The following is a 21,553-nucleotide window of genomic DNA, read 5'->3' as shown; positions in this document are numbered from 1 at the left end:
TATATTTGGGATTCTGTGTGCTTCTGGGAGGCAGGGATCATGTCCTCAGACCTCTAAACCTACAGCACTGGCCCCATCTATGCCTTTCACATAGTGAGTCCTGCCGAAACGGACCACGGGGTTTGATTGAGAGAACTTAAAGGCACTCTCTCCTCCCACGGACATCCTTTGCAAATGCAGTGTGGCCAGATCAGCAGGAGTGAACTGTCCTGTGCAGTGACATCCCCACCCACTCCGCGAGGCTCTCTAAGCGGTGACAAAGCATTAGCAGCATTCACGAGTATTTTGTGTCTTACCAAGTATCACTGTTAAAGCCCTTAGTTTGACAGCTTCACCATGGTTATGTCAGTTTTGATGGATGCTGCCTCCTTTAGCATCCCTGGTCTGTCTGAAGCCCTGGTTGATTTTAAATCAGCAGAGGGAGGTAATTACATTGAAATAAAGTGGCAGCTTGTGAAATCTGGGGTATTATCCCACTCTTAGCTCATTAAAACTGATGCTCTGCAAATCGATGTGAACCATTGTTTCTGAAAACTGCTGATAATCCCTGAAAGAATGTGGCTCTGGGTAGGTGGTGGGAGGAGCCAGCAAAGGGCTCTGATGGTGGGCGTGGCTGGTTGGCCTCTTGGCTCACGCTCTAGGCTCCCGGGCCAAGGAAACCAGAGGAGAAGGTGGTTTGATGTTGTTTGCTCACTAATTGAATAGAAATGTAATCTGATGACAAGCCCTCTTGATGTGAGCGGAGTGCCGGAATGTGTAGGAGACCTTGCACAGGAAACTCGGAAATGTTCTAATTAGTCTTCAGGGTTTTGTTTCCTTTTTGTACAAAAGACACAAGGGAGCCAAAAGGGAAGGGCCTGAAGTCACAAGAGTAGGTGGCTTGTCTTCGTGCCTGCTCTTCAAACCCACACCTGCTGGTTCGGTCTTGCATCTGTTGAGAATGCCGTCATGTACAGGTTTTTTAACAAAACTGAACAGAAGTGAGTGCTCTAAGCAGAGGCTCTTCTAAAGAGAGAGTTTTGTGGATTCAATCCCCAGCTTCGTGACCAGGCTTAAAGTAAATTGCTTAACCCGGGGTAAAAGTAACAGGAGATTATTGGAAGGCGGGTAAGCAAATAAGCTTAATCTGATGAATCAAATCTCCTCACAGGGACCCCAAAAAGGCCTTCTAGAACTGAAACAATTCCTACTGGGCTGGTTCCGCTAACAGGGTGGAAGATAAACTGTTTTGAAAAAAAAAAAAGTTGTGATGTAGTGCAATGAAAGATGGTTTTGAACCTTCTGGAAAAGCACTTCTGGAAATCTGTCTTTAAAAGCTGTCAGCTGATACCCTACCCTATTGCTCAGAAAATCGCCTCATCTGGGTCGTATGCAGTCATGCGTGCTGCAGTAGGGAATACAGCTGGCCCCGTCTCAATTCGACTCAGGCCAACCATGGGACAAGCCACTGAGGCTGCAGACACCTGGGACCAGGGAACTGGATCACGAATAAGCTCTTCTAAGCTTCTCTCTTGCTTCTAGGGGCCTCCTCCTTGCCCATTTCCTCCTTGACAGCATCCTAGTTCCTGTTCCTGTTCAATGTACCAGCATGTCCTGAGGGCACTGCATACTGTATGCTGTACATGGGTTCGGAAAAAAGGACTGGGGTGGTGGGGGGAGGGAAGAGGGTTCTAGCTGCTGGAAGGATTCTGAAGGAAACGTGACCCTTCCCTTCAAAGAGCTTAGCACAGTGCCTAACATGCAGTGTTGATACTCAGTGAGGTGGACAGAATGATGGCCCCCCCAAGATACCCACATCCGAACCTTTAAACCTGTGAATGCGTGTCCATGTCCTAATCCCTAGGGCTTGTGACTTTACATGGAAAAAGGGACTTTGCAGATGTGATTAAATTAAGGCTCTTGAGATGGGGAGATTATCTTGGATGATCTGAGCGGGCCCAGTGTAATCGCAAAGGTCCTTATAAAATGGAGGCAGGCGGATCACAGAGAAGTAGGAGGTGTGAGGACGAAAGCAGAGATTGCGATGATGCCCCCACAAACCAAGGAAAGTGGGTGGTTTCTAGAAGCTAGGAAAGGCAAGGAAATGCATTCTCGCCTGAAGCCTCCAAAAGGAGCCATCCCTGCCGACACCTTGATTTTAGCCTCATAAAACTCATTTCACGCTTCCAGCCTCCAGGACTGTCAGAGAATAAATTGGTGTCACTTTTAGCCACTAAGTTTGTGGGATTCGTTACAGCATCAGTAGGAACTGAATATAGTCAATGAGCACGTGTTTGCTCAAGAGAAGGACACCCCTCATGTGAGAGATGTGAATGGGCTTGGTATGCTTAGAAAGCAACACTCAGGGCACAGGTAGAGGGAGGGCAAGAGAGCCTGGCCTGAGGTGATGGCAGGGGACAAGATGACAGTATGGATTTAGGAGTCATATCAGAAGTAGAATCTGCGAGGCTTAGCTCGGCCAGTGAACAAGCTAGAAGTCAGAGAAACTACAACAGTTTGCAGCTTGGGAGCATGCGGAGCTATGGTGCCATTAACCTGAGGAAACAAGAAAAGAAGAATAGGTTTAGGTAAGAAGGGTCAGAGGTTGGGATTGGACTTACATGTCTAGGGTGTCCCGGAACATCTGGGGAGCGGGTCCCCAAGGAAATCAAGGAAAGGCACCAGAAATGACACCCGCAAAGAGAGATGGGCTGCAGACAGGCTGGGGTCATAGTCACAGGGGCTGAAGAACTGGAAATGAAGGAAATTTCTTCGAAGTTCTGGTGTGAGATGGTGGCTAAGCCATGGAAACAACAAAAGTGTTCTCTGGTAGAGGATTGGATAAAGACGATGTGGTACACTTGGACAATGGAATATTACTCTGCTAGAAGATAAAATACTGCCCATTCGTGACAACACGGTTAGATCTTGAGATTATCATGCTAAGCAAAATAAGTCAGATGGAAAAAGGGGAGAACCATATGATTTCACTCACATGTGGGATATAAAACAAAGCGACAAATGAACAAGACACCAACTCATAGACGCAGACAGTATGGTGTTTATCAGGGGGAAAGGCGGGGAGGCGGGTAAGGGTAGAGGGGGTCAAATATGTGGTGCCAGAAGGAGATCTGACTTTGGGTGGGGAACACACAATACAATAGACAGATGATATAGAATTGCACACTTGAAACCTATATAATTTTATTAACCAATGTCACCCCAATAAATTTAATTTAGAAAAAGAAAAAAATAAAGAAATTATGGTGTGGATTAAGAGGGTCAAAGATGGAAAACTTTGGAAACATCAAAGTTGAAGGGGCAGGTGACAAAAACGTGGACACTGTAAACAGGAACAGTACAAAGAGAAAATTCAGGGAATTTGAAGAAGGACACAGAGGGCAAAAGTACAAAATGCTACCAAAAGGTGTAGTAAGATGTAGCTGGTAACTGAGAGGTCACTGGCGACCTTCAGGAGAGCGGTTTTGATGGCATTGCGGGGTAGAAGACAGACTGCATGGCTTGAGAAGTGAGCACAAAGCAAATCAGTGGTGACAAGAGATATGGAGAGTTATTTCAAGACGCCTGTCCACTGACAAGAGATGAAAGACAAGGTCATAGGTCTAGAAGAAGGGACACTTAGTACCCTAATGCTTTCTAGCTACTCTCTCTGCCTGTAAGCTCCGCCCATCCAGACATCTCTCATCTGCATTTCTATTTGTTTATCATACCCCTTCCTTCCTCAAAAACCTTCCCTGGCCATCCACAAGATAAGCAATATAGATTTATTTAAAGGAGATCTTTCTTGAACTCCTACGGGTTTTGAATATAGCTAGAAGGAATCTTAAAGGTCATCTAGTCATCAGATGATTGTCAATGGTTTCCAAACATTTTAAGCAACAGAATCCCTTTTTTCTAACAAAGTCTTATGTTAAAACCCAAATATGTAAGACCCAAATATATAACATATAAATATATATTTTACTTTTATAATCATGTAGTAAATACATGTGTAACAGCTTCTGGTAAAATCAATTCGTAGAGCAATTATGATATCCTGAAGCACACAAACATTTGAAAACAGAATTTATTTCCTTTTTATCTTTTTTGGGGGTTGGACAATATGAACGAACATTGTGCTTCATGAAGATAAACAGCAGTATATTCGCTTGTACCATTTACCTGAGCAGACACGCACTGGCCCCGGTTTTACAAGGACCAGCACGGAACAAAAATCTTAATCCATGAAACACAGACATGAAGTCAAAATGTATGCAGAGAAATGGCTGAAGAAACTTTGTTTTACGGTCTCCTTAGAAGAATTTTGAACTTCTTAGAGTTCTTTTCGGTACCCAAATGATACATGTGACATATGTTAGTGTATGCTGGTTTTCTTTCCAGCCGGATAAGTTGAAGTTTATTATGTGCACAGAGGCCAGAGGGGACTTCTCCAGCTAAAGATGGAGTCGGGTCTTCACACATTTCCTGGTCTTGAGACATCATCTAACTATTTGAAGAAGGCTAGGAGGAGAAGAGGCTTCCTTCCACCAGGGATCATGTGTCATCCTTCATAGGTAAATTTCACTCCTGTGAAACCTACACAACTGTGGTTCTTTGGTATTCCTAGAATCCATCTCTTTGCTAAGAGTTCAATACCTGGATTTTTGGAGCTGGCGTGTGAGCCTCTCGGCTTCAGTCACCCCCATCACCTCTTCTTAATAACTGCTGGCAGCCCTCGGCCTGCTTCCTCATTTGTCGCGGGTTCACAGTCTGCCTCCCTCCGAGGCCGGGCTGGCCTTGCTCACAGCGGTTCCCTCTCCTCATCTTCCTCCCCGTTACACAGTTATACATTGTCACCTCCCTGCTTCTTGGAGTTTTCCAGGTAAACCTGTATCCCTGAGTTTATTAACCTCATTAGTGCTTTGAAACACGTGCTTGGTCACCCTAAGAGCCTGTTTGAAACGCAGGTGTTGGCCGTGAAATCAGCGATGTGGAAATTTGTTTTTGAACTCCTCGAGCTCGGAGCCCCGAACTCTGAGGCCGTGGTTCCAGACAAATCCCTCATCCTCCATTTCTCTGTGGGGTTACCACGATCGCTTTGTGGGTGAAGAGAGAAGTCTAATCTCAAATCAAGAATTTCCAAGAGCTCGGGTCTTTTACATTGTCAGGAGCAAAGTCAAGAGAATAGAACGTATGGCTCTTTGCAATGGCAATTAACTTTAATGAACTTCCTTCACCGGGTAGAATCGGTACCTTGTGTGGAGATTAATTATGACCTCGGTGGCTGCACTTGAATGAGACCATGAAATGAGGGAGGGCTTGAGGAGGCCACGGGCAGCTGCGTCCCCTCTTGAACACCAGTCATCAGTCTAATAGCTATGTCCCATTTTAGATCTTTCCTGAAAGTGAGCAGAGTATGAATTAGAAATAAACTTGTAAATATTTGTAAAATATTTGATCAAAATGGAACGAGTCACACCGGCAGGGAAAATATTGTAAGAGGATGTGATTAAAACCCCTCTTTTTGGGGGCAGCCAGGAAAAATAGAGGTACACAGAGATCCTTGACATTTTCGGTCTCAAGGAGGGATTAATAAGAACGAAACTTGGGCAGGCCCTACTATGTGTTAGCCAAAGAGAGGGTGACATGTCTCTTGGTCCCCACCCAGTTTGTTGGGCAGAGGCCAAGCGAGGACCGGTAAAGGGCCCTGGGTAACAGGTTCTCATTTCTGCTCGGGCGCCAGTTCACCAGGGCCCAGGAAGCAAGCCCTTCCCCCGACTTCCGTTTTCTCCTGCGTGCGATGCGGGGCGCCGTGGCTACCTGCCGCTGCCATGCAGAGCCGTAGGAGCGCGACACAAAAGGAAAAATCGGCGATCGGAATTTTGACGTTGTGCTCATCGTGGATATTTTGCAACCGTCTCGATTTTTAAAACTATCATAGTATATATCCAGAAGAATCGAAAGCATGGTCCTGAGAACGTGTTTGCGCACGGTTATTCGCAATAGCCAAAAAGGTGGAAGCAACCCAAGTGTCCATGGACAGATGAATGGATCGCCAAAATGTCAGTCCAATAGCTATGTCCCACTTTGGATACAGAGAAATATTACTCAGCCTGGAAGAGGACGGACATTCTGGCACATGCTATAACACGGATATACCCTGAAAACATTATGGTGAGTGAATCGGCCAGACGCAAAAGGACAAACACTGCTTGATTCCACTTGTATGAGGCACCTAGAGTGGTCAAATGCATAGAGGCAGAAAGTGGAATGGTGCTTTCCAGGGGCTGGGGCGGGGGAGGGATGGGAAGTTGTCGTTTAATGGGGAGGGTTTCCATTTGGGAGGATAAAAAGAATTCTGAAGGTTGGTTGCGCAACCATGTGAATATATATAACATTATTGAGCTGTAACTTTAAAATGGTAACTTTTATGCCATGTATATTTTACCACAATTTAAAAGAATATCACGCTTAAGTATTATTTATCTTGGTAACTGAGTTGCTTAGTCCTGGCTCTGCTACCTTCCTTACCTCACAGAATATGATGAATTTTAAAAAGCCGAAAAAAATATCAGTGTCATGGAACCTCAGGGTTCGATGATTGTTGAATTCACACACGCTTGGTGAGGAGGTAGGAGCTGTGGGTTTCTGATGCTAACTACACCCATTGGAGCAAATTGCACTGTTGTTTTGCTGTGAGACCCTCGGCAGGACCTCGGAGGATGACCTGGCTGAACTCTGCAGTGAGGGCTGATGGGTGCCTTGAATCCTGAGCCAGACCCAGCCTGAGCAAGACCCAGCCTGAGCAAGACTGACCAACTGCCCATTCCCTGCAAGGATCAGTGGGAGCTGGGGAGAAAAAGATCTGTTCTCTCAGTGGTCTGGTTGATTTGTTTGTTTGTTTTTCAGCATTGGGCTCTACGTTGTGTTGTCGCTGTGTCTTTCAGTCCGCAGCAGGGGCGGGAGCAGACATGATGCTGTGTGTCTGTCTGGCAGCTGCCCTCCAACCTTTGGTCTGCATAGCAGTTCCGGGCACTACTGTCTCTCTCGAAAGGTTTAAAACCCTAGAAAGTCAAATGTATTGTTTGTGGCTAGTCCATTCAGAAGTGTTTTTCAGTGCTAAAAATATAGGCACCCCTGTAGAAATATAAAATACATACCAGTCTAATTCTGCTAAGTAATAATGATAATAAAACCCAAGAATACTGACCTCCCAAATGGAGTTTGTGGAACGAGGTCATCCGTCTTCCTTCTTAGTTGTAAACCGTGGCCCCAGCTACCTGGCTGGTCCAGACTTTCATTTTCCTATCCTCATACCTGGAGCAAGTTCGCTCTCAGGCTCCTCTTGGCATTTCTGGGAAGTGTCCCGCCACATCTAGCTATGCAGCACCGCCCCCAGGGCCCGCCTGCCACCTGTCCTGCTCTGCAGTGCTCCGGCTTTGACCTCATCATATTTTATGTTACTCTGCTCTCTTGACTCTTTTGGATTTCAGAACTGTGCACCAGCTGGGCTGTGCTCTCTGTCTGTCCCTAGGCTCCTCAGCCCTGTCCCCAGGCTCCTTGGCCGCCCCTCCCAACCCAGCCCAGCCCAGACCCCTGGGAGAGCAGAGAAGGATTTTGACAAGCCTCCCGCAGCCCCTGCCCAGATGCCCCAGACTCTTGTGCCTTCCTGTTAAATTGTTCTAAGCAGGATGAACAAGTCTCTCTCTTTTTCCTGTCTTTACAGAGGAGAACAGCAAGGGGTTAATAAGCGGGCTGCTGAGTGCACAGTATTCCAGAACGAGGGTTGGTAAATGCTTTCCATGAAGGTCTAGGTAGTAAATACTTCCGACTTTGCAGGCCACACAGTCTCTGCTGCGACTACTTAACGCTGCTGTCTTAGCACGAAATTAGCCACAGAAGGGGTGTGGCTGTGTTCCGACAGACTCTCCCCTCCACCAGACTCTGCCCGGGCTCCTCTGAATCCTCTTCCTGATTCAACCTTGGCCTATAAAGACGTGACCAAACACAAGCACAGTCTCTAACAGATCAAGGCCACATCCCTAGGATGACCGTAGCCTCCCTTAAAGTGTCTGCTTGAAAAAACTCAAGGCTGCCAGAAGAATTTGCTGTTGGTTCCAGCTGACACCTGAAGACAGGCCCCATCTCCCAGCCTCTGTGAGGAGCTAGGAGCCTAACTTCGATAAGTGCCAGTTAGCAAGCCCAGATGGGTTTCACCTGCATCGACCCCACCTTCCCGCTTTTTGTAACCTTCCAGTTCTCTGACTCTACAGAGCCCCCATCAGGCCCCCTCCTTACTCCCACCTTCTCCCTTTAAAATGCCCAGTCACCTCCATGCAAATCACAGTTGAGGTCAGTTCACGTTGGACATTTCCCTATTGCAACAGTATGTTACTGATGAAAACCTGTCCTTACCATGTTAACTAGTGGCTTGATCTTGGTTTATCTTGACTTCCTTTATGGACACTGATATTTGAATTTCATAAAATTTTCACATCATGAATATTATTATTATTATTTTTTAAAACATTTAAAATCGTGAAAAGCATTCTTCGCGTGTGGGCCGTACAGCAGGTGCGGTGAGCTTTACACGGGACTTCTGGCTAAGGAGCACGTGGGGCCTCGCTGCCAGCAACGTGACTTGCCATCTCTGAGGGCCAGGTGAGGAAGGTGGGGTTTTGGAAGGTAGCAGAGTGTAAATGGCGGCACTCTGCAGGGCCCTGTGCGTCTAACTGCGAAGCTCTGCTTCCTGGTGTTCTTTGCGACAAAAGTCCAGCGTCAGAAATCAGACACTTGTGGCTGTGCTAGCATTTGGACGCCTCCCATGCCGGGGATCTGGAAATAACCCCTCCTATTTTTAACACCCTTGCCTAGTCAGATGGTCTCTGGTTTCTCCCAAAGAATACCCCAGGGCCCAGAGGTACAAGTTGGAATTTAGAACCTCTCAGTCTCATTGGTAAACAGGACCCCTCTGCTCCGCTCTCCCCCTCGTCCCCACAGAAGTCCTTAGCATACCTGGGGCGGGGCTGGGAGGGTGCAGCGGTGGGGCGGGCGTGGGGGAGACACACTTTCCTTTCTCTTTCAGGGTAGTGGGGTCCCTGAGCTGTGGGCAGGAATCCAAGCCATTTTTCTATGCGCAACACAAGGGAAAAGCAACTTTTCAAAGAGCTTTTATTTCAAATCACAGTCAGAAAACACCCAGTTAGAAATGCTTCTCAGGCCTCCCAGAAGCCAGGGACGGGAGGTTCAGCTCACCGCAGAGGATGTACCTTGTCACCGACGACGAGGAGAGAGGGGCTGGCTACTTACACAGGAGAACACCCAGAGCTTGCAGGAGCACGGGGCGTTCCGATAAGGTAACAGAGGACAACTGGCCCAGCGGTGACAGCTTTGGGCTCCAGAGGAGCTGGCCCTGCCTCCTGCCCATGTCTGGATCATGTCCGCTTGCTTGCTCGATTGGCAGAGGAGACTGTCACAGCCCAGGGAAGAGCTCAGAGAGGGGACGCAGCTGCAGCTGTTGTAGGGCAGGTGGGAACAGGGGAGACGTGAAGCTCCTGCCTCCTTTCTAGAATGTTCTTTCTAGGCTCGGCTTCCTGAGGGGACAGCCCTTCGAGTCACTGGGCCCCCAGGAGGGCTAGTGTTCAGGATCCGCGTCCATGCAGGACTCCCAGGGGTTCTGGGGCATCCGAGGCAGGGAGAAAAGCAGGAGGGTGAGGCCACCGAGGAAGAGGAGGATGAAGGCGGCGCAGGCGCAGGCGAAGGACCAGGAGTAATAGTACTCGATCCAGACCGTTTCCTCGCTGTCGATCATGCGCTTCACCGACTGCCGCATCACCTCCACCGAGACGAAGATGCAGAGACCTGAGGGCGGAGCCGGACACTCAGCGCCCCGCCCCGGCCTGCGCCTCCGGGGGCCTCTGCTCCCGGCCTTGGGGGGCACCGACTCCAGACCGAGGGTCTACATGGCAACCTGCAAAAGTGCCCCCTCTGCCTGCCCGCCGCGCACTTCGCGCGCCCTCAGGGTACCTGTGTTGCTCTCCTCCTTTTGTGAGTGTTTTTAAAATGAATTCAAAATTTTATGAGTAACCGGCATTACTCTTAGTGTCTTGAAGGTTAGATCTTTGTGAGAAGTGGACAAACTGCCAAGATCCCGCCCCCTCCCGGACCCCACAGAGCTCCCGGCCAAACCCGGGAATTCCTCCGGCCCCCAAGAGGGCCTGAGGGTGCGGCGGCAGCGTCCTCCACGCTGTGGCGTCATCCCCCACCCCGTGACGTCAGCCCCTACCGCGTGCCCTCCACCTGTGACGTCACCCAAACCCGCGTCCCCACCCTGTGACATCATCTCCCACCCAGCGCAGTTGCCTCCCCGCCTCGTGATCGCCATCCCTGCCCAAGGCTTCTCCACCAGACGCCACCAAACCACATCCCCACCTCCTGATCGCATCTCCACCGAGTCCTCGCCTGGCGTCATCTCCCACCCTGCGACGTCATCCCCACCCTGTGACGTCATCTCCCCCATCCTACCTGCGAAGGCGTAGAACAGGGACGCCGGCCTCAGCAGGTAGTCCCGTTTCTTCCTGAAGGACAGGAGCACGAAGATGGTTCCCAGGATGATGAAGCCAAGGCTGAAGATGGCGATGGCGGCGGCCGAGATGCTGTACTCTGCAACACAGAGGGGCGGGCACGCGCGGCCCCGGCACCTCAGCGGCGGCCCAGTCCCGGGGCCGCAGGTCGTGGCCGGTCGTGCCGCCAACCGGGTGGGCGACGGTGCCGCACACTCAGCGTCCCCACTGCACGCCTGCGAAGACTGCGGATCCGAGAGGTGAAATCACCCCCTGGAAGCCGCGCAGCGCGGAAGCGGGGCGGCCGGGATGTCACCATGAATGTTAAAGCCAACTCCCGGGAGGCACGTGGCTGGAGAACTTTCTGGAGCAGAAAACTTCCAGTGACAGGGCAGAAGGCAGCCCTTGGGCTGAGAGTGGTCTGTCCTGGGACTGACAAGCAGCCTGTGGAGTTGTGGCTTACAGGGCACAGTGCATGTGACTGTGAGTGTGTGTGTGCGCGCGCACACGCGTGCACACACACACGCTGCAGGTGTAAGATTTGCTGGTGTGTGTTAGTGTTGCACTGGCAGAGCGAGCGTGTGTGCAGGCCCACACCGTGGGCCAGCGTCCACGCCGGTACAGATGTGGGTCCGTCCTCAGGACACTAGGGTGCCTCTGAGCTCCATGGTTCCCTAAAGGCCCCCAGGGCACATGTGGACCTTATATATCTCCCCAAGTCCCTGCTCTCCTGACTGGGAGGGAGTGATTTGTGGGCGAGGGAAGGAATCAGTTCCCCACAGACCCTGACCTCCAGCCCTGAAAACCGTCACAGGGATTTTGAGTACTCCTTCCATTTTCCCAACTCCTGTCACAACGGCCTCCCTTAGGCACTGTTGGAAAATGCATTCCTTCTGCTAGCAGGGGCCGGGGCTTTTTACAGCGTCTCTCTAGCCCTGATGAATGGAGGCTCAGGATGCCTGGAGACAGAGCACAGAGGGTGACAGGGTGACACGGCTCTTTTGCTCTTTTCATCAAGAGCGGGGAAGTCAAAGCTTTTGTGCCAAATGATTTTCTGGCTCAGTAGCGTGTGACGGCAGTCAGTTCTCCCCAGCCTCCCCGCTTTCCTCCGCAGGCTCACCTTTCTGAGTGGTGACTTCGAAGATCTCTGAGCTCTCGCCTGGGTTAAAATGCCTGAAGTAGGAACAGCTTTCCTCTGCAAAAGAGGGAGAAAGCCTGTGAGTTGAGAGAAAGAGCCTGCAGCTGGGAGCGGAGGCTCGCAGAGAGAGGGTGGGCGTGATCCCGCTAGGGTGGGCGTGAGGGACCCGGATGGCTGGTCCTCTTCTCCCCAGACGCTGACCCTGGGCTGAGACAAGGATCTTTCTCTGATCCTTAGACCAAAATTTCAGCAGATTTTGCATAAGAGGCTGGGAGATCTTCTGGGAGCTAAGGCTAACTGGTCGAGGGGCAGACAGCACCGTGGGTATGGCCCCATTAAGCAGATGGGGTAACAGGCACAGGGCTCGAACCATTTGTCAGGGGGTGCAGGATTCATGGTCACCAAAGTGCCAAACAGTAGTTTGGACCAGGACTGATTCTGCCCCCCCGGGGAACATTGGGAAATGTCTGGAGACATTTTTGGTGTCACAATGGGGCAGGGCTGATATTGATTGGCATCTAGTGGCAATGGCCGGTAAACATCTCATTATGCACAGGACAGCCCTCTAAAAACATGAGATTATCCAGCCCCAAATGTAGTAGTGCTGAGGGTGAGAAACCCTGGATTATACCCAAATCTGGAGCTGTGTTTTTTTTTTCTTTTGTTATCAGCATTCAGGAGCATCCTGCTTCACTGAGTGTGACCTGGGAAGCAAGCAGTGTTTTTCAAAAGCTTTCCAGGAGATTCTGATGCTCAGCCAGGCTCCTTAAAATGCCCCACAAAGTGTTTTTCTGAGTGGGCCATCTGGATGGACTTGGGTGAAGGGTAGAGAATCCATTCAAGTGCCAGATGTGACCATCATGTCATTTCATCGGACCCTTGACACCTGTGGCCAATGAGGCAGCCTAGATAAGACCTCCCCGGGGGAGCTGCTTGGCCCACCTGGTGGATGTCAGGAGAGCCATAGAAGATCTGTGGAGAGTTGGACCAAAAATCCGGATTTGATGGGAGGCGGAAGGAAGTCTCAGAATAAAGGAATTCATGCCAATTTTAAATATAATTCCAGGCATAATTTCGCTTTCATTTTTCTCCTTTCATCTTTCTTATAACTAGACATACAAGGCTAGTCTTATCACTTATTTCATATAGTTTAATATTCTTTACTTTTGATTTAGGAAGCAGATAAATAGGTTATTTTATATTACTTTGTTTCTTTAAAAAAACCCTTAAATTAGGTTGCTTTTTATTTGTGAGAGGAGTTTCATTGATTTATTTTTCCCGTGCATCCATGACCTTCCATAGAAAACATCTCTGCTCCTAGTTTAGCTGGTATGTGCTTTGTGCATTCATTTCTTTACCTTCAGACTATATTTAAATTGTACAAGGTGACTGATGGCTCATTTCTTTTGGAAACACACTGGAGGTGCTGCCAAAGCCATAGCCTTCACTGGCTTCTTTCTATCCGGCCTAAATCATCATCTTGCCACTGTGGCCGCCCACTCTTCACTCCTCCCTCAGCGTCAAGGTTACTGCCGCTCCCACAACTGAGGAAGGAAATGACCCCTGGAGACGGAGCCTGGCTTAGCAACAGTAAATGTTCTAGGAGGTAAACTGCCTTCACTTTGAGCTTCTATATTTAAATCACTTCTTTTGAACTGAGTTACCTAGGGTGTCTGACTATCAGTGGTGATGTCAGAATTGACGCTGCTCTTTTCTCTCTCACAGCTTCCGGGGCTATTTTAAAGCATAATGCAACCTTCTTATATTTGTTAGATTATTAGCTATAGATTCCCTTGAATCACTGCTTCAAAAATGGCTCGTGCTATGTCATAAGTCACCATGTGTCTCCCCTGGACAAAGGAATATTTCTGTTTCATTCTTTTAGGGCCAATTTTGGTTGTCATTGAAAACGCTCTGAAAAGAATGAACTGAATTCAAGTGTATTTCACGGTCAGCTGCCCCTCTGACTCCTTGCATCCCGCGAGTTAAAGGCCTTCGGAGTGGAGGGCCGTGAGATGAAGGCCTGATGAGAGCCTGGCCGAGGCACAGCTGTCTGGCGGTTCTGGGTTGCTGAGGCCACTCTTTCGCAGGTCGTGTTTGGGTTGTCTGCCCCACCAGATAAACACCAGGCTCCATTCCGGACAAACTGCTGCTGCGACCAGGTGCTTGCATAAAAACCGCCTTAGCTTAGACCACAGGAGGTGGGCTCACTCCGTGTCTGGGAAGCCAGCCTGAGGGTTCTAGAAGGGAGTTTTCCCCTCAGCGACTCAGGCACAGCGTTCTACTAAATGCTGTCACACATGAGGGATGAGGGCACCCAGTGGGTGCAGTTCCCACTCAGGACATCTGGAAGTCTCAGCTTCTCTCTGACGTGGCTGAATTTGGGGCTTGAGGACGGCAGGCCTTTCTTGGATTTGGCACATGAGGAAGGCCAGTGCCTTCTCCACTCAGGGCCCTGTGACTGCCCATTGGAGACCACAGACCCCTTTGTGGTCCTGCTGGCCCTGGCAGGGGCAGGGGCATGTCAGACCCAGACCTCAACCTGGGCATGTCCGGCACCAACAAGATGCTCATTCAGGACTAATTGCGCCAGGCATCTGCCACCGTCATTCAAGAGTTGCCCAGGGTCCTGTGGGGAAGGACAGGTCCTGCCTCTTTGTCTGGATGCTGTCTGAGCATCGAGGGCAACTTGGAAAGGAAGAACATCTGAGATGGGCCTTGTGTGGGCCACTTCGCCACAGGTGGGAATTTGGAGGAGAGGGGCAATAACAGTTCCATGCAGACACTATGAGGATCCTGAGCCTTCTTGCTGCCGCCTCTTTGCCATCCTCCGTGTCCCCTGCTTGGCCTCCATCGTACATGCATGAAGCTCAGGGCTCACAGCTTTGTCTCCACGGGCTCCAGCCCCTTCCTTCACTGGGCAGAAGAAGCAAATGCTTTGGACTAAGTCAGCAGAGATACCAAGGTGATGATCTGGGACCATAATTAGGAAATCTGAGGTTCCTTCTGCCCCCTTCGTCTGTGTGAATGGCTCACGGTGATTTCAACATTCATATTTCTATTTTATTGTATTTCAGAAATATCTGCTATGAACGGTCATAAGACTCAGTGGTCTAGAAACTTTACGTGAATTATTCCTTAAAAAATACGATGAATTCAGCTATTGGGCTTGACTGGGGTTGGAATATTCTGCCTAAACAAATATTCTGGTTAAGGGAGTGACTGTCTACACAGAACCACGGATATCTGTGCCAGTTAAGAACTAGAACAGAAGGCACATTTAACTCTAAGCTGAACTTGAGTTAATACAGATCTTTCTCTGATAGTTGAACAGTTTGTATAATCAAGGAATGCCTCTGGGTTCTTACAGTTGATACAGACTTTAATATATTAAAAAACACATGGTCGATTTGTGCAAAACCAAGGGAACCAACCCTGTAGGGATTGGAAGAGATGTTTCATTCGCTTCTTACGTGCCTCAATGCCACAGTTGTCTTCAGCCTTTCTGTAAAAGTCCTTGTCGTCCCCCAACAGTAGTTACTCTGTGCTCTGTCTCCCTCTACCCCACTGATTGAAGACTTTTATAAAATCATTGGTGAAATCCCCGAGACCTGACCCCAGAGCTTCCGAGCATTGCTGTTCTGAGGGAGAGAAATCTAGCAGTGGCCTGGGTCTCCAGCATGGGCTTGCGTGGATGGGAAAAGGAGTTCCTGAAATCTTTGGGGTCAGTAGCATCATATGTTCCCAGTCCTTGCACCAGATACTAGGAGAGAATGTGGACCACTGGGGAAATAAGGCACTAGAGCAGGCTGCTGCCTTGCTCTAAAGAGGCAGAGCCTGAAAGAAAGCATTCTGCCCACCCCAAGAACAGGGGTTGACTGCTCTGCGGGAGCACTTGGACTTTCAGACAGACAGCTAGCTTCTCCTGACACCGGGGAAGCCCTGTTCTCACTCTAGAGGCATTGACCTCAGATGATGATCTTGTGCATGATGGTCCTTTTAAGATTCTCTGGGTCAGTAGAAAACCAAGTTAGACAATTTGTGTCCTCAGAGCCTCCAGCATATTATGGCTGAATGGGATCTTAAAAAGTCTTCTCTAGTGCATCAGCTCCTGGTGCATGTCATGTCAAAAGTTGGCCTCTTATGTGTTTTTTCTTGGGTCAGCAGCTTTTAGAAGCTGCGTTTGTATGTACAGTGAAGGGTATGGGAGGGGACTGGAGAGCAAAGAGGCTCGGGATTTGAGATTTAGGTGTTAAACATTTACTTGTTATTTGGTTAGCCTTGGGAAGGCCACTCTGAGCCTGTTTTCCCACCTGTAGAATGAGAGCCCTCTCTTTGGGTTGTTATAAAGTAGTATAATGTAGTGATTAAGAAGGTGAATTTTAGGGACACGAACCCTGGTTGCTCTGCCATGGAAATTGTGTGACTTCGGTAAAATCCCTCAACTTCTCTGTGCCTCCTTTTCTTTATCTGTAAAATGGGATGATGAGAATAGTATGGACCTCACAGAGGATTTTGAGAAGATTAGATGAGTTCATGTCTACATGTCATCTCACTGCCTTCTGGCCTCCATGGTTTCTGGGGAAAATCAGCTGTTACTCTTACTAAGAATCCCTTGGATGTGATGAGTCGTTTCTTGCTCTTACAAGGTTGTCTGTCTGTATCTTTCAACAGTTTGATCGCGATGTGTCTAGGTTTCATTTTATCCCACTGCGTGTTCATTAAGCTTTCATGGGTTTGTTGATTAATGTTTTCCATCCAATTTGGAGAATGTTTGGCCACTATTTTTCGTATATTCTTCTTGCTCTTTCCTCTCCTCTCCGCTGGGACGACCATTACGCATATGTCGGTACATTTCATTCTGCCCCTTACGTATCTCAGACTCTCTCTATTTTTTCTTCATTCCTTTTTTTCTGTTTGTTCTTTAGACTAGCTCATCTCAACGGACCTATCTTAAAGTTCATGGATTCTTTCTTCTGCCTGCTCAGGTCTCTATTGAAGTCCTCTAGAGATTTCTCCCCCCACCCCCCCTGCCATTTTAGTTATTATAATTTTCAATTCCAGAATTTCTATTAGGTCCTTTTAAAATAATTTCTATCTCTTTGTTGATATTCTCTGTTTCATGAGACATCATTCTCATCTCTACTTTAGTTCTGTAGATATGGTTTCTTTTTGTTTTTTGAATGTATCTAAATAGGGGTGATTTAAAGTCTTCATCTCGTAAGTTCAATATCTAGGCTTCCTTAAAGATCTATTGAGTGCTATCCCGCCTCTCATGTATGGGCCATGCTTTTTCAGTTCTTTCCATGTTTCGTAATTAAAAAAATTTTTTTTTAAATTGAAATTTAAAACTGGACAATTTAAACAACATACTGTAACAACTCTAGAAATCAGATTCCCGCATTTCCCCAGGGTTTCCTCCTGTTGCTGTTTGTTACTGTTGTTTGTTTAGTGCCTTTTCTGAACTAATTTTGTAAAGTCTATATTCTTTGTCATGTGTGGCAACTGAAATCTCTGCTCAGTTAGTTCGGTGGTCAGCTCACAGAAATTTCCTAAAGTGCTTGGAGCGAATGTATCTCCCAGTCTTTACCGAGGGGCTCTGTGCTAAGCAGAGAGCTAAGCACTTAGCTAAGCAGTCTATGTTTCTGCCTTAGCCTTTGCTTTCTGCTTGCACATGGCCTCAGGGGGAGTCCGAGGTAAGGGCTTAGGGCCTTCTCAGGTCTTCGCTGTGCACACCTATAGCACTGTGCATGCACATGGGCTTCTAAATTCCAAGGAATGTGTTGGAACTTTTCAAAGCCACCTGTGGACATCTCATTCTCCAAGTTTTGGGTTAGCCTGCTGTTTGCCCTGTTACCGACTGCCTCAGGCGGTTATGATATTAAGTGATTGTTTCTAATCGTTTTGGACAAATGCCTCCCTGGAAAAGAAACTGTTTCCACTGGGTGATCTCAGAGTCAGGTCAAAGAAAGCGAGCCTTGCATGTGGGGACATCCAGGGAACCACCAGACAGATCAAATAATGACAGTTCTCTGGGAATGAGGCTTTGAAAGAGATCCAGCCCATCCATCCACTCTGGTGGCTTACAGGCTGCTGGTTTTCACTGCATTTGCAGGCTGTGGGTTTTCAAGGCTAGGATGGAGTCCGGGGAAAATAATGGAGCAAGGTAGAACACCATAGAGTTCACTGTTCTTACTGAGATTCACCCATTTTTCTTGAATAAGCATGTGCTGGATTGCTGCAAGATTGGTTAATTTCCAGAGTTCTGAAAATGTGTCTTCGGATCATTTTTTACCAATGTTCTCATTGTTTTTATGGAGAAGAGGATTTGAGGAGGTTCTCGCTCTGTCTTTTTTTTTTTTTTTTTTCTGATGTCATCCAAATTTCATATATAGAAAACACTTAAAGCAGCTAAAGCAACGTTTTGCAGATAGCACTCTACTAGTGCTTGCGGTTAATATCATCGTTGTTGATAATAAATAAGAGAACATGTGTGAATCCCATTCATCCATCCAGAAAAGAGTGATCTCATAGAGCACAGGAAAAGAGTGATCTCATAGGGCATAGAGTGGGGAACAAAAAAGATGTCCGCTTGTAGAGAAAGGAAAGGGAAGAAGGCAAGAATACACATTGGAAGCTTGTTTGGGGTAAGGTAGGGATCACAAGTATGGGGGGTATGATTCACTCTGGCTCTGAGTGAGAAGCCATAGACATAAGACTCTCTGCTCAGGCTCAAGGCCAAGCCATGCCTGCTGGTCCCCTGTGGCAGGTTTAGTCACCTCCTGCCAGTCTGTCTCTGCCTTGTATAGACTTTGCTCACCTCCCTGCTCATCTGCTCTGTAAACTCACCAGACTTTAAAAGGCAGGTGCCCCCTCAGGACAGGTGGACAGGACCATATCAGTGCATTCTTATGTGTGATCCCTGGAGAATCTGCCTCACCCTGCCCTGCCCTGCCCTGCCCTGCCCAGCCCAGGGGAGTTGGCTGGTTGATGCATCTGTTTACGGGTGTGCTCAGCAGTGCCTGAGGGGCGTGGGCATCTGGGCCATGTGATATCCTTCAGGCACATGTCCATGCCATTTAAAGCCCTTAGCCCTGGCACTCAGTGTTTCCGAGACAGCTGGGTATTTACGAGTCTTCTGGGCGTCCAGTGGGAATGAGCGAGGCAGGAGTTTCCTGGAGCCAGCAGGAGGGGAAGGAAGAGGACGGACGGAAGTGGGAAGAATGAGATTTGAGCTCCTTTGTCCCCCACACACATTGCAAGATTTTTGGGGACTTGGCACTGACTTCCTCAAAGGGCAGGTTTCAAGGAACACCAAATCTAATAACAGAAGAAATACTTCTGATAACCAGGTGGGACACTCACCCTGGTCCACCACCACCTGGGAGTGACATTTGTAAGCACTCAAAGGGGCTTTATGTTGCTGAGCCCAAGAGCCACAGGAGGAAGCAGAGGCTGCAATGCATTGTCCCACCCCCTGTAGTTATTTAGGAGGTTGTGGCAATGTATGACGAGCCCTGCCTTCTGACTCTCTAAGCAGGGTCCTTGCCTCAGCATGTGCTCTATTTGCTATGAATGCAGAGGGCTTCGCATTTGCAGAATAGACTAGTCGCCCTAATATCAGGGATTCTTGACAAGGAGTTCACCTTCAGTGTGTCACCTTCAATTGGTCACATGGTAGGAAATCGAGGAATGTACTTATATTGCAGAGGAAGAAAATGCTTTCTAACTCTGAAGGGTTCTGAGCCAAGAAAGAAAGTACAGAAGGACCGATGGCTCCGACAAAAAGTAGGTGGCTCATCTCCAACCAGGACCCAGCTTCACGAACGTGTGGCCTGTGCAGTCGCTCAAGGCCCTGCACCCAGAAAGGACCTAGGCTTGTTTTCATGCTCTGCCGTCACCACCTTGCAACTCTTAAAAACAATGACAAGGATCCCTGTATTTTCATTTTGCTCTGGGTCCTATAAATTCTGCAGTCTATCCTGTCTACACCTTGGAGGCTGAGAAAGAAACATGCCAGCCCCATAGGTCCCTTCAACCTGAGGACATAGGGCCACCAGCCTGTCCTTACAGGGAGAGAGTGGAGCTGGGCACACCCAGAGGAGTGACTGCTGCTGAGGCCAGAAGCCTCTAGTCTGGTCGGCCCCCGATTTCTTTCCTGAGCCTCTTGTCCCACCCATCCAGACCCCTGCTCTGACTGAAAAGCCCCAAGCGTCAGCAAGACAGAAGTAGCGGGAAATAAATCCCTTCATTTTACAACACAGCGCTGGCTGCAAGCATGACGGCATGCGGTTCAGATCCCCTTCCCTGGGCACAGAGAGCTGTTCGAAGGCATGAAAACCTGCCCTCTTTCCCATGGGCCACTTTTCCAGGGAGATGAGTACGGGCAGGACGCAGGGACGGGGGACAGAGAGTGGGTACGTTACCCCCAGGCAGGGTGATAGGTCCGCAGCTCTTGTCCTTGCTGCCACTCATGACAATACTCTTGGTGCAAATCCGCCAGAGGCCGAAGTGGGCTGCGTCACAGGAGGCGTTGTGGTGCTCCACGTGGGGGCTCAGCACGGCCCAGTGGTCGGTCACCACGGCCACCATGGCCAGCACGATGCCCACCAGGATGCAGAAGAGGGTCACGCGGGCCTTCAGGGCTTTGGTCTGGGACATGGTGGTTGTGGAGAAGTACGTACTCAAGTCTGGGTCCGGCGGCAGCGTCTCCTTGGGCAGGTGGCAGCAGTTATAGTGCTGGCGTGAAAGCTAAGTTTAGGGTGCCCGGCCAAGCCAGAGTGGGCTGGCCTTGGGGCTGAGGGACATTGAACAGGGCTGAGCAGCTGCCTAGACGTGACAGGGGCCTGAGGGAGGCTTCTATTAATGCACAGGCACAGGCACGTCACTGTCACCGAGGATGACTTCTTCTCGGGTTTCAGGACATTCTTCCCTTCTTGAATCCAGAAATACTTCAGGGAGGGGCAAGGAGGGAAGGCTGTGGATGGTGACTGCAGACTTGTACTGAGTGGCAGCTCAGAGGACCTGAGTTGGGAGGAGGTGAGGGGCAGGCAACAGAGACACTTGGTGTGCGGGGATCTGCCTGCTCAGGGCTGAAGGAGAAGGGGCATTGCCTCGGCATGTGCTCTATTTGCTATGAATGCAGAGGGCTTCGCATTTGCAGAATAGACTGGTCGCCCTAATATCAGGTATTCTTGACAAGGTGAGGGCAGGGGACCCTAAAGGATACAGGTAGCTCAGCCTTCTGTTCTCACGCCAGGCAAGTCAGTCATCAGGGCTGGGTGCATGTGTCCTCATCCTCAGGGGCCGAGGGACCCAGGACCCTGGGATAACCCACCTAGGGACTCTGGAGCTCACCTCCCAGGCAAGGGCCTTAGCCCCAAGCCCCATGACATCTCCCAAACTGTAGGAAGATGTCAGGTGGGTCCTGGGCCCTGCACGATCCGACATATTCTCCCATCCCGTCCGGGGTTAGTAAGTCTTTTACACCCTTACGATGCTTGCAAATCAAAGAACAGCATGGAGAAGACAAAGAATCCAGCAGGACCTGGCTGTCGATCTGTTTGTTTACTGTTTTAGCTTTACCTCTACTATTGGCAGGTAATAAAGATTTTCCAGTTATGTTTTTATTTATAAATATATTTACAAATAAATATATTTAATATAAATATATTTACAAATAAATATATTTATACATATATTTAATATAAATATATTTATAAATAAATATATTTATACATATATTTATTTATAAATATATTTACATATACATATATTTAATATAAATATATTTATAAATAAATATATGTATAAATATATTTAATATAAATATATTTACATATACATATATTTAATATAAATATATTTATAAATA

General features: G+C 48.5%; 1 protein-coding gene across 1 annotated transcript; it reads right to left on the bottom strand.

The window, feature by feature from the left end:
- Positions 1-9,523: 9,523 nt before the first annotated feature.
- Positions 9,524-20,396, bottom strand: CACNG1 (calcium voltage-gated channel auxiliary subunit gamma 1). The gene is made up of 4 exons (XM_039859517.1): positions 20,106-20,396; positions 11,662-11,736; positions 10,504-10,641; positions 9,524-9,840 (listed from the first exon to the last, which is right to left on the bottom strand). Exons 1-4 carry the CDS (start codon positions 20,338-20,340, stop codon positions 9,614-9,616), a joined length of 675 nt encoding a protein of 224 aa, XP_039715451.1. The 5' UTR covers positions 20,341-20,396; the 3' UTR covers positions 9,524-9,613.
- Positions 20,397-21,553: the final 1,157 nt, after the last annotated feature.

This window comes from Pteropus medius, unplaced genomic scaffold (genome assembly GCF_902729225.1).
Source record: "Pteropus medius unplaced genomic scaffold, Ma_sr-lr_union100, whole genome shotgun sequence".
NCBI classification, from domain to species: domain Eukaryota; kingdom Metazoa; phylum Chordata; class Mammalia; order Chiroptera; family Pteropodidae; genus Pteropus; species Pteropus medius.
Note: the sequence above shows the minus strand (reverse complement) of the source record. Positions and strands in the feature narration are given on the sequence as shown.